At 37.9% G+C, this 13,393-nt stretch overlaps 1 protein-coding gene across 3 annotated transcripts in view; it reads left to right on the top strand.

The window, feature by feature from the left end:
• Positions 1 to 11,832, top strand: part of WASF1 (WASP family member 1) — a 79,289-nt gene extending 67,457 nt beyond the window's left edge. For 2 of the 3 annotated variants that reach the window (XM_042885969.1, XM_042885979.1), the window contains exons 4-9: positions 3,188 to 3,341; positions 4,008 to 4,125; positions 4,988 to 5,160; positions 7,253 to 7,432; positions 8,737 to 9,374; positions 10,946 to 11,832. In XM_042885969.1, coding sequence (XP_042741903.1) covers positions 3,188 to 3,341; positions 4,008 to 4,125; positions 4,988 to 5,160; positions 7,253 to 7,432; positions 8,737 to 9,374; positions 10,946 to 11,103 — 1,421 coding nt within the window. In that variant the 3' untranslated portion in view covers positions 11,104 to 11,832. The remainder of the gene's footprint in view (positions 1 to 3,187; positions 3,342 to 4,007; positions 4,126 to 4,987; positions 5,161 to 7,252; positions 7,433 to 8,736; positions 9,375 to 10,945) is intronic. The other variant, XM_042885988.1, reaches the window with a different exon arrangement.
• Positions 11,833 to 13,393: the final 1,561 nt, after the last annotated feature.

The raw sequence follows: 13,393 nt of genomic DNA, 5'->3' as shown, positions 1-13,393 counted from the left end.
CTGGCTGATTGTGTTCTCTCACGTGCTGCCCTGGGCTTCCTAGTGCTGTGTGCTGCATTTAAAGCAACTTCTGAGTCCTCTTAAAATGATTGCTATAGTATTTGTCTTCTCTTTATTTATTTGTAATAGTTAAGTTACACAAACTCTCTATCCAAAGATGACTTAATCTGCTGCTGTTTTTAAGAATATTAGAGAATATTGGCATTGCTCATCTTGGGGGTAAACCCAAAAGTGAGCACGATCTGTTCTGGAGAGGTGGTCTCTCTGCTTAGCAAGTATTAGATCTGTGGTGACTGGTCAGAATGAGAAACCTGGTAAGTGTTTAACTAAAGCGTAAGGATCTCAACTTTTAAAGCCTAGATGCTGTTTTTTGTTGTTGTTTTTTTGTACATGGCAGTAAACACAAGTGGTGTAACACACTGACTTTTTGAGAAATGTAGGTATATGAAATTTAAGATCACAGGCCATACAAAGATTACGGTGCCAATTAGATGTTAGGCAACTAGAAGTTTAATTTTATTGGCATCAAGTTAAATCCCTGAATCACTTCCAATTCTTTCTTCAGCATCCTATGTCTTCCCTCACCTGAATTCACATGTACAATTTGTTTGCCTCTCTTGCTGTGCTAATTTGTCACTCTACCAAAGCTAAATGGCCATATGACCAGCAATGTTTCTGTGTTTTTCTCACCCCGGTGGGAAGCCACATGCATGTTGCTGCTGTTCCTCAGCCAGCTGGCAAGCTACATGAATGGCTTTGTAAGCCAAACTGTACACAGCCCAGAGTTATATGCTGTGTTTGTAACATGCAATTTAGGCAATCATTTTTTTCTGTAGGCTAGTTATATCAGTGTCATAATTCTCAGTATTTTGTGTTCTTTGTCCTTGCATTTCCTTCATAATGTAATAGTATATTCAGTTGTGTTGAATGATTGCATTGAATACCGTTCATTGAATATCAATGCAGGGAATGCTTTTGGCCTTCTGAAATTCAGTTTTCTCTTAAGACCTTTGCACATTAGTCTGGTTTTAGAGAGAAAGTAATCTGCAAACACTAGGTAGGGATTGATTATCCTCAGGTGTGATGTTCCCTTGTACATGATTACAAAAATTGGAAATTAAAACAACAAAATGCACGTTATGAATTTGACCAACTGTATTTGCTCACTTGAGATTAAATAGGGAATGTGAATAGTTTATAGGGTAATATATATCTCAGGAATATGGTGCTGCATACCTCATGCACATTTTAATATTAAAACAACTGTCTTTATGGCAATGTTCTTTTTTTATTACTTTCAGAACATATGCGGGTTCTAAGAGAAATACAGCAATTTATTTCTTTTAACTGACATAGTTTCCAATAAAAGAATAGTTAAAGACCTGTGGAATTGTCAAGCAACTCTGAACACGTACATTTGGTGAAATTTGTAAGACCAACAACCTAAAGGAGAAGCAGCTGAAGTATAAAAGAATCTAAAAATGGCATTTTAGACTAGGCAAACCCCAGTCTTTTATTTTAAGCGTGAACTTTTGGCAGCAAATAACAGTGCATACTTCATGACAGGTACAAAATATATGTTGTTATTTATGAGTATAAAAGTACTTGAAGAAACAGAACCTCCTAGCTGATATCCATGCATTATAGTACTTCTTTCATGTAGCATGTAAAAAGGCTTCTGAGCAGCTAATTAAAGGTATTAAAACAATAAAAAAATACAGTAACAAAATGGAATCTAAGGATAAACAGGAGCAAACTGTTCCAGCACATATAACCTTGCCAACTGCAATGAACCTCAAACAGCAAACTGAAAATCAAATAAAACCTATCTTTAGCCTCACAAAGAATACTGCCAATATGCTTAGGTAAGAAGAAAGAACATGTCAGGAATTGTAAGCCTGCTGGAAAAAATCCTGCCCCTTTTTTGATCATAGAGTAGAACCTCATCTCTGTGTATATGTACATATACTTCTATGTGTTACAGGAAAGAAGAGTAAAAGCAGCTTTCAGCTTAAACCAGCGTGATCTTAGAAAACAGTTGCCAAAGGCCTTCATGATTTTCTCTAAAGCAGTGAGATAGGGAAGGCGTTCTCTCATCTTGAGTACGCAGGCACTACGGTCAGCATAAATGTGTTAGTGTGTATGTATAAAATTTTGTGGGTTTTATTTTTAATAATATCTGAATGGATGAACGAAGCTGCTGATTTATTTAGTGAAGGTTCGACACAGGCTGCAAAATCCGTTTTGAGAAATGCCAGGGGCTTCACAAGTATAGTAATTGACCATCAGGGAGGAAGGCTGACATGGACTGAGAAGGTACACTGTTCCAGAAATGGAAGGTGCGAGTTTCACTGATCGCAGTCACTTCCCCATTATTTTTTAATCTAAATTTTAATGATTGTGAAATAGAAAAAGATGAAGAGGCTTTAACAACAGTAAGTCAGTATGTTTCAAATCACTGTTTAATCTATTGAATTCACCTAGTGTTATTTTTCCTTTGAATCTTGCATAATGATAATTGATAAGCGCTTAAAAACTCCAAGTGACTCACCTGAATTAAACAGAAGAGCCTTATCTCAACTATTCAGTCTGATAAAAGCCAACACTTGACTGCTTTGATGTGTTGAAACACAGTATCACCTCTCATTAGAACTCTCTGATAACAGTACAGTGAGCTTAAGTGATTTGCCAATTTGGTATCTCAGTGGGCCTTCTTAGGAACTGCTACCTACATGCAAGGAAGAGAAGTCCTAATGACAGATAAAGGTAAAATCTATACCTCAAGATGAGCACACAAAACATTGTGGAGTGGGTGAATGTTATTAGGTCCTTTCAAGCTAGAGAATTATTTTAAACTACAGAAAGCAATTTGTTGAACTACCTTGGAGAGATAGAGAGAGGGTTCTGATGATCTGTCCAGGTAAGCAGAAGTTTCCTGCAAAACTAAATTCAGTGTGATATGCTGGAACATTTCAAACGTGTTTTTCACGTAATCTGACAACATCTTGTCATGTTACTATTACTAGATGAATTTATATTTGTTGAACATGCATTTGTACTGGGTGTACAATATTAGTAGTAATGCTTAATATTGATGTTCTAACTAGCATTTAGCAATTCCAGATTAAATCAAATAAAGTGTATTTAGCTTTTTTCTCTCTTTTTACATGGCCGTATCCCCTTTCAGTGTCACTGCAGGACATTACCATGAGGAAAGCTTTCCGCAGTTCCACAACTCAAGATCAGCAGCTGTTTGACCGCAAAACTCTGCCTATTCCTTTGCAAGAAACCTATGACATTTGTGAACAGCCTCCTCCTCTTAACATTCTCACCCCTTACAGGTTAGTTAAAATGAAAAACCAATCAAAACCAATTTCTAGCTAGTTATATGTAGTAGAGATTCTATATTAAGTCATCATGCTCATGTTGAGTAGTGCTGGAAGAGCCGCGCTGGAAAACAGTGAAGCTGCTTGAGGAGTACAGATAAGAGAAGATATTGAACGTGTTAAAACCTTATTCTAGTTTACTCAAATTTTACTCTAACCTAACAATGGTAAGAAAAAGTATTTTCGATTATCTGTGTATATTAAGCTGAGTAATGCTCTTGAATAAGAACAGATGAAAACAAGTGGTAGAATACATAGAAAGAAATGTCTTCAGCAGAGGTGAATATTTTTTGCTACATCCAAATCAGTCTGAATCAATAGTTGCAACACTAGCCACTCAGATTTACCTTTGAATTGTTGGACTGAGAATTCTCTTATTAAGGATACTCATTTTATCTTTAACTTGTGTTAAAGTCACTTCTCTGGAATCTGAACCTTGATACAAGGAAAGATGATAAAGAGTGATGTCGTAGGAGATCAGTTTTTAACTTCTGTCTGTTCATCTGTGGCAAAATATTTCCAGGCGTGAAATAGCACATATTCTTGAATAAGCCTTTAATTTTTGTGTTAACGCTTGTTGTCGAATAAACATTATATCCTGTTTGGGTCATTGTATTGCAGGGATGATGGAAAAGAAGGTTTGAAGTTTTATACCAATCCTTCATACTTCTTTGACCTCTGGAAGGAAAAAATGTTACAGGACACTGAGGACAAAAGAAAAGAAAAGAGGAAGCAGAAGGTATGTATGTTAGCTTTGTGTAGTTGGTTGTTTTTTGTTTGTTTTTTTTTTTTCCTGGAAATGGTTCACTTGCTTATATGGTGAATTTTGGTTATGGTATTAATAACAATACAGACTTTACAGAAATATGGTCATCTTCATTCAACTGAAACTACTGTTGTTCATTCAAATTCCCTTGACTTAACAAACAAATACTTAATAATAATATGAATGTGCCCAAAGGTTTCATATTGCCTTAAAGTAAATAAAAGCAGGTTTGCCAGAAGCTATAAGAACCTATAAATCACCTACAGTGACTCAAGAAAGAGCAAAAAAGAAATAAAAAATTTTGCTAGACCACCTTTTTTTTTTTTTATGGTACAAAACTCTGACAGTCTCACAGATGGGAAAAAAAAAACCAAACAACCACCAACTGCAACAATACCCAAATGAAATCCTTATGCACATATTTACTCTAAACAGGGCAGAAATTAGCAGGAATTGAGCAGTTTGTATATATTTTCTTAAATAAGCAGTTTTGAAAAGATAGTGCTGCTTTTTTTGTTTCTTCATGATTCTGTATATTTCATACGTAAAGACAGTAAGTATAACTGATTCAGCGTTTCATTTCAAGCAGTATAAAAATCTACCTGGGCAGTTATTTTCCCCTGCCTTATAAGTAACTTATGCATTAGAGTGAGTCTTCTGCCTTTCACAATGCTTTTTGGTTTATATATTTGTATTGACTGAAATTTAATTTTTGTTGTTTCTTCTTGCTCTTGAATTGGGATTGTTTTTCATTTTTTTATGCATGATGTATAAATGCAACTAGTTGAAAAACGTTGTCTTAATTGTCACTTTTGTTTGCACAACTCTCCTACAGCAGAAAAATCTAGATCGCCCTCATGAACCAGAAAAAGTGCCAAGGGCACCTCATGACAGACGGAGGGAGTGGCAGAAGCTAGCCCAAGGTCCAGAGCTCGCAGAAGATGATGCTAACCTCTTACATAAGCACATTGAAGTTCCTAATGGGCCAGCCTCACATTTTGAATCCAGGTTTCTTTTTATTTTTTCTATCCGTTATTAAGTATAGATACTTGTAATGTACAGCAAACATGCTTGAGGAGTGGTAGATGATGAGATGCTACTGCTTTTCTTGAAACACGCTGAAAATTATTGACTTAGTTCTATCAAAAGTCAGTTTTAAAATTCTCAGTCGGTGTATCTTTACAAGAGTTACTATTATCTTGTTATTGAAGTCATCTGTTTGTGACTTGAAGGAAATATAGTCAGTATATCCCAGTCTTGACCTTCAGAAATCCCCATTATTCCAAGCGCTTGATCTTTCTTACAGCAGACACTGCCAAGATTATATGGTGGGTGTGATGTGAACAAATGTCCATTTGGAACTCGAATGAGACCGCTGAGCTTCTCTTTACTCATGAACAAATCCAAGATTTGATTGATGCTTCTGGTTATGATCTATTACGAAATCCAACCTGTTGAATTTTCATTTCACAGCACATATTTGCAGGTGGCTAAATGCAGCATTTTACATAGTATTCCTCCTGTGTTTCCTTTGGTGATGCTTGTGCAAAACCAATTCTATTTTATCAGCTGAGAAAATTATGATAAAGAGGGCTCAAAAGTAATGTCAGCAGTTTTGGAGGTGTGGTTTTGGTGTGATTTGGTTTGCTTTGGGCTGGGTTTTTTGTTTGTTTGTTTGTTATATTGTTGGTTGTTTGTTGCCCTATACTACAAAATAAACAAATAAATGAATCCTGCCCCATCTTTCACTGGCCAAGCATTTTGTTTAACTTAATAGGGCTTTCAAATACACTTAATAGTAGCAGTGGATAACTTACAGCATCTGTTGGAGATAATGTTCTGTGTCTGAGAAGTGCAAAAAGCTACTTGTAGAAAAGCTAGCTGTTTGAATTCATAAAGGAAAAATGATCTCAGTTTAGCCAGTAGGGTACTACTTAAGCTGTGGCAAAGAATGTTTTTGTGGGAACAACTTTGTAGTGTCTTATCTCTGTAAACAACTCTGTTAAGTAGTTAGCAGAAACATCTGCTTTACTGCTGTCCTTTTCTTTTGTTGTACTGGATTCCATATTAGGCACACTTCTTGCAGGACTCCTTTTATAGCCAGGACCCTCACCAAGACCTTGATTATCTCAGTAACAGTAGTGAAATTATGAATAATGCAGTAGTGCTTGAGGGCACTGCGTGTGCAGAAGATGTTATTCAGATATAGAAGAACAGAGTGCTTTTGAATAACAGAGTAATAGTTTTGCCCTCTAATTGTTTAATAGTCTTGGATATTACACTGGTAGCAGTACGTATAAAGGTGAAATACTTCTATAAGCGTTGGGCAGTGTTCTGCAAACACATTTCATCTATATTTCATTGAGACATTTAAGCAGTTATTAATATTTTTAGTTAAGTGATTAAGTAAAATTTTCTAGCAGATCAGGCCCTCAAAGGGTGTCTAAATTTGCAAGTTGAATTATTTTATGCTGTCTTTATTTGCATTTAGCTGTATTTGATGTTACTACTCAATAGTAGATCTTCTTTAGATTACCTTCTTTGCATCTATTATATAGCTATAAAATACTGGATCTAAAGTAGTGTGTTCTCCAGTATAGAGAATGCTGGAGTATGGATTAAAGTACTGGAATGAAGATCCTCTGACAAGATCAACTAAATTATTCAGTTGTAAATTCTACCACTTGATGGATGTTATGAAAGAATGTTACAAAAGAATGTGTTTGCTCATATGCTGGGTTTTAGGAGCTGAAACTATTACAAATATAATGCCTGTTGCATAACATACTGCTGTGTGCATATTCCTGGTTGTATTGATATGTGTACCTAAATCAAAGTAACGTGATTCGTGAACCCTAAGATCAGGCATATAATGTAGAAATTGTCTGATATGCCTGTCAAAAGCACTGAGCCTTTGAGCTGCTAGAAGCAGTGGCATGGGAAATTGGATATATTATTAAAAAGTCATTAAGTATATAATATACAACATTAGTGAAGAGAAGATCTTGGAATTCAGAAACAAAACTGAAATATAAAACAGTAACAGAGAGCAATAATACTTAGATTTAACAAAGGATCGTTTTTCACTGCTTTCCTACAGATCTCAAGCATATGTGGACCATATGGACGGATCATATTCTCTTTCTGCATTACCCTATAGCCAGATGTCTGAACTTCTGAACAGAGCTGAAGAGCGAGTGTTGGTCCGACCACATGAACCACCACCACCACCTCCAATGCACGGTGCAGGAGATGTGAAACCTGTGCCTCCTTGTGTTAGGTAGGTAAAGAGCGGTCAAGTCACATGCAGTCCTGCTGGGAAATTTGTTTTCTACTACCCCACTAACAGTTATGAGTGTTACTTTTGTGTGGCCCGAGTGGTACATACACTCTGTGTCAGTCCAGAAACCTGACTTCTCCACAGCCACAGGTCCATGTAGGAGTTGGGGAGAAGAGTTAAAACCTAAGTCTCACAGTGTGTAGTTTTGGAAACAGATGCCACCTAGCTATTGGTATTTTACCTGTGTAACCTTCTGAGGATAACTGTTTGGAAAATGTTTCTTTGAATGATGTTGGAATCTCAGCTTTGGAGTTTTGAAAATCTGGAAATCTGACATTTGTACTACTGAGCTGTGTTTCATCATACATGGAAGGAAGAATGTACTTCCATGGTACGAAGATCAGCTGACAAAACTACACATTCATTCCATGTGCTAACTTACAGTGACTTTTTTTCCCCTCTGTTATTTTAATTTTCATTTCCCTGCCTTTCCAGAGCTGGATACATACTTAAAGTATTTTCACCCCGCTGGTACTTTTGTATCAAAAATCTTGGTTTAGGGTCAGGTATGTACAGTTTGGAATAGAGGACAGTTGAATTGTTTCATCCATGAGATATTAATCTCTCAAGAAGAACGTCTTTTTACTCCCCAGGAGAATATATGCAGAATGGCAACAGTTTTAAAATTAATTTTACCACAGCAGCTGAGAGAAATCCTCTAGTGGTCTTTCTGGAAAGTAATTTTACTGTTCCTATTTGCATTTGATTCACATATTCATTGCACTGTAATGAATAGCTAGCATGTAAGCATACACTTCTGTAGATAAAATTGATGAACTTTAATATAAGCCTCACTCACTCTGTCATCAGACCCTAAGTATGCATTTTGCTTTTACTCATTGCTTTTAGTGTTCTGGGGGGGTTGGGTTAATTGGTTTGGTTTAGGTTCTGTTGGTTAAAGCAGTTAATCAACCACTAGTTACCTTCAGGTAAATAACTTCAGATAAATAACTTTGATTTACTCAGAGTTGAGAGGATAGAATAATACTCACCATAGGAAACATCTGATAAAGATGCAGGTTTGTATAAACTTGATTAATAGTTGGATGTGAGCAAAGGTCTGTTGGAAGACTGATGCATACTGCATACTGAGAATTTACATGTATGAACGGAGATTACCTTGAAATCATCATAATACATAACATTCTTTAATGGCCAGTGCTCAGTATTCTTTAATTGTAGAAATTAATCTATTACTATTTTTTTCACTCTGCCACTCTAATAACTTTGTCATGTTCTTTCAGTTCTACTACTGGATTGGTAGAAAACCGTCCTCAGTCACCAGCGACAGGCAGACCACCGGTGTTTGTGAGCCCCACTCCTCCTCCCCCCCCCCCCCCACCTCTTCCATCTGCTTTGTCCACTTCATCACTACGAGCTGCGATGACTTCCACACCGCCTCCCCCAGTCCCACCTCCTCCCCCACCGCCCGCTGCTGCTCTGCAGGCCCCAGCCGTGCCACCTCCGCCAGCTCCTCTCCAGATAGCTCCTGGGGTCTTACATCCAGCTCCACCTCCAATTGCCCCTCCCCTGGCACAGCCCTCCCCGCCTGTCACTAGAGCTGCACAAGTGTGTGAAGCGGTACCAGTCCACCCAGTTCCTCCTCAAGGTGAAGTACAGGGACTTCCTCCACCACCTCCACCTCCTCCCTTGCCACCTCCTGGTATTCGACCCTCTTCTCCCGTCACAGTTGCAGCCCTTTCTCATCCCACTCCTGTTCTCCACCCTCCTCCCACAACCATTGTCCCTGGCCCTCATGCTCCTCTTATGCCTCCATCTCCACCATCACAAGTGATTCCTGCTCCTGAACCCAAACGCCACCCTTCAACTCTTCCTGTAATCAGTGATGCTAGAAGTGTGCTGCTGGAAGCAATACGGAAAGGTATGGAACAAAAAGAATGATCTCAGAAACTTAATAAATCCTCATTGGCTTTAAAAGATGGAATATTTAACATGTAAGAAGTTAGTTTAGAGAAATGCATCTTAGCTCTGTTTTTGTTCTCTGTTCTCTCAGCGTGAAGACTGCCAAATAGACAGATTTTCTTTTTTTCAGTTTGTAATTGCACTTATCAGATCTCTAGTTTGGATGGCAAAACTGGTTCTCTGTTAGATCGGAAGAAGTGTACATGTGTTTATAGATAATCTTTGGAGATTATCTCTTCATTTCTGTCTGCCTATTTCTCTTAGCCTGCAGATTGTGTAGAAGACAAGAACATTTATTTTCACAGACTTCTAGATAAAAGCAGAGCAGTTCAATGAATGTTTTGATCATATTATCAATGTACTACGGTAACATCTAAAGGGCATCAGAAATTGCTGCTAAAGACCTAAAGGTGTTTAGATTATAGTCTGAACATGTCTCCACACAGTGGTGTCAAACAGAGCAGTTGCACTTTCCCAGCTGACAAAGTGCAAGTGAATGGCAGAGACCCAGGGCAGTGTTTCCTGGTCATCCAGGGGAAGGAGTTGTCAGATCTACAATCTGACAAATCCCTGCTGCACTCTGAATGCTGCGGTTGGACTTTGTGGTATCTTTGAATAGCGGGTCTTTCTCAAATATTCCTTGTACTACATTCTAATTTTCCTGTGCCTCTACAACACAGTACAGGATCTGTATTGTACTGCAATATCCATAGATAGTCTGTAACACTTATCTGAGGTAATTTTTAATGCACGTGAATTGATAACATTTGAATAGAGTAGTAGTGTCTGTACCAACAGTAGTAGAGAAGACCAGCAGAAAAACTAAGGAGGGCCTGTTGATGCAGTTTAGCTGATCCCTGAAAAAGCTTTTGACCAAATCTTGCATAAGAAAGAGGCCCAATTACCATAGCTTAAATTCCACCCCAGTACATGTGCTATCACCTGACAGTAGAGGGGGGGACTGTTAAGTACAGGATTTAGGTCAGTCTATGGTGTCATGAATATAAATCCCCAAATACACAATCTCTGTCTTGTTTCAAATTGTGTTACCAGCATTTAGCTTTCTTATATTATCAGTGTACGTTATTTCAGCTTTGTATTTGACTTACATAATATTTTATTATAAAACAGGCTGTTGCACGTTCAAAACTGAGTTACAGGGAATTGTATCTTGCTAGGATACCCAAATAGCTTTAACTTTTAATTGAAGCCATGAAGAGAGAGTATTAAAAGTGTTAAAAACGCGAATAGTAAGATGGCTTAATCACTTAGAATGGTGCTAAAAAATATAGATGTATCTCTAATTGGAAATCAAGAACAGGATGTTATAGTAGGACTGGTGATCCTATCTGCAGCAGTAATTCTGACATTCCCCTCTCTAAAAGCTGACAGAGAACTTCCCCCTGAGGAAGACAGTGCAGTGTCCTCAGTCTTTGCCTTGGTGGCAAAGCACTCAGTGATTCATGAGCTAAATACTTTGTATAACGATAAAGCAGGGCAGTAACAATTCTGTGATTTGATGTTCTTCAGGTATTCAGCTGCGTAAAGTTGAAGAGCAACGCGAACAAGAAGCGAAACATGAGCGCATTGAGAACGATGTTGCTACCATACTTTCTCGTCGCATTGCTGTAGAGTACAGTGATTCGGAAGATGATTCAGAATTTGATGAAGTGGATTGGTTAGAGTAAAATTAATACATTGCTGTACGCTACAAAATCGAATGCTAATGTCCATTGTGGTGCTTGTTCTTTGAAAGTTTGATGGTCATTTCTAGTGTTTTTTGTATTCTTTTCTTTACACGATTAATCCATGTTTTTCTACTTTTCAGTTTACAAGCATTTCCTAGTGCATCTTTTGAAACTAAATGTTTTACAGTGGCTTTTCTTACACATCTCTTTCTTTGGAAGAACATACTTTGTTCCAATAGACCACTAAGTATTAAGCATGGGCAGCTGTTGGTAGAGTAGCAGTTTCAATTTTTTGGCATATCTTAACTGTGCACTTTGTGAATTTTAAGTTAATGAAGGCAACTGAGATTGACATTCCGAGGGCAGCTGTATGTACTAATGAGCCTTATTCCACTTCTGTAATGTTTTAAAAACATTAAACCTAGCTATTGAGATATCACTGCCTCAGTTACATCTGTACAATAGAAGTACATATAGTTAGCAGCACTGAACACACTGAAAGGAAAATTGATCTTTTGGGGTTTTATTATTGTTTTATTGTTGTTTTTAAATAATTATGGCCTTATTTGAATGTTTAGAGATTCCCTTTCCCTTCTTCCCTCCCAGGTACATATTGTGTGGTACTATTTTTGCCTGCATAATACAAGTTTAATTTTTTTCTTCGTGAAATCTTCTGACTTAAACATGCTGTGTAACTTATGTAACTGTTAAAATAACAGTTTGATTTAATAAATGGTTCATTTTAAATGTTCCTGGTTGTTGCTCTTTCAGTGAAGCCTGCTTTTCACTGCTACAACTGAGGCATACCTGGATATCACAGATTCAATCTGTGGCCTTCAGAGGTGCAGTAAATATTCACTTGATTGAAGGACCTATGTTAAACAAAAAAAAACAACGTATGTACTCTTATCATCAAGTGATACAAGAAGATGAAAACTTAATGTGATCCATTAGTTTAAAAAAAAAGAAGTGAGAACTTGTGGTCTATATGGTTTAAGTGTTTTTTTTAGAAGCTTTGGCATTGTATTTTGAGAAGTGGAGATACAGCGGTCAAAATCACAATCAGTGATAGATTGCTAAGAATATGGGTAATACTGCAAAGTGATTATTTTAAGTACTGAGAATTTTGTGTATGTTACAACATTGAATAGTTACAGGGCTTTTGTGTTTCCATTCTCTAGAATAACTTTCTCGAGTGTGAACATAAAGTCAAAACTCTTTTGATAATGGAAGCATGAGAAGCTAAAGAGTGCTCTACCTTACTTAGTCCTGGAAAATGGAATTACCGAGTAGTGGGAAAGCAATGTTTAAAGTTGGAACAAGGTTTCTGAAGGTGAGATATGAGATGTGAAGAGGGTGGATTTAGATTAGATATCAGGAAGAAATTGTTTACTGTGACACTGGAACAGGTTGTCCAGTGAGGCTGAGGGTGCCCCCTCCCTGGAATCGTTCAAGGCCAGCCTGGATGGGGCTTTGAGCAGCCTGGTCTAGAGTAAGGTGTCCCTGCCTGTAGCAGGGGGCTGGAATTAAATGATCTTAAGGGTCCCTTCCAACCCAAACCATTCTATGATTCTGTGTTCTGTAGGATGCAGAGCAATTTGCAGAGGCATGTGGCTATCAGCCTGTTTGTGGGACCGAGCAAATCTCCAGAAGTGCAGACACGTAGGAATACAGCAGCTCTTCCAGCTTCACTGTCACCTTCAGAGGTTATGCTGTAATTTTATCTAATTGAAGAATTTTTCCATTGCAAGGGTAGTGCCTTTGTTACATTTGCAGTTTTCCTTTTAGATATTCTAGATGCAGCCTGCACTGTCACTTGAGCTGAACAGCATCATGGTGCCTTTGCTGGCACTGCTCAAAGCTGATGGTCTCAGTGTGCCACCACATCTGCCCTGTAGGTGTGCTGACTGCATCTGGTATCTATGAGCTGGGTGTGTTGCATAGCATCAAGAAAGCCCAGGGGCTAGTGTGGGGAAAAAAATTTACATAACTGCAGTTATCACATACTTGGCTTGAATATATTAAAAGTCTTGATTGATAAATGGTTGCTATTGACCTGTTTCACTGTCCAGGTGATTAATAGTACCTCTTCCCAACTGGTTCCCAGGGCAGACAAAGCACTCATTTCATCTGGTGGAGTCACAAGTTAATGAACCTTGTCAGAGAAAAGTCAGGAGTTAAATTCAGGCAGGAATTCAAAGACAGGATTCTTGGCCTTCTGCCATCGCTACAGCTTTCTGCCATAGCAACTGGTCTCCAGCCAGCGATAGCATGATTCACGAGGACTGAG

Source organism: Lagopus leucura, unplaced genomic scaffold (genome assembly GCF_019238085.1).
Source record: "Lagopus leucura isolate 7727_CA_CO unplaced genomic scaffold, USGS_WTPT01 Super-Scaffold_73, whole genome shotgun sequence".
Lineage (NCBI taxonomy): Eukaryota > Metazoa > Chordata > Aves > Galliformes > Phasianidae > Lagopus > Lagopus leucura.
The sequence above is the reverse complement of the archived record's forward strand: the minus strand, read 5'-3'. Positions and strand labels throughout refer to the sequence as shown.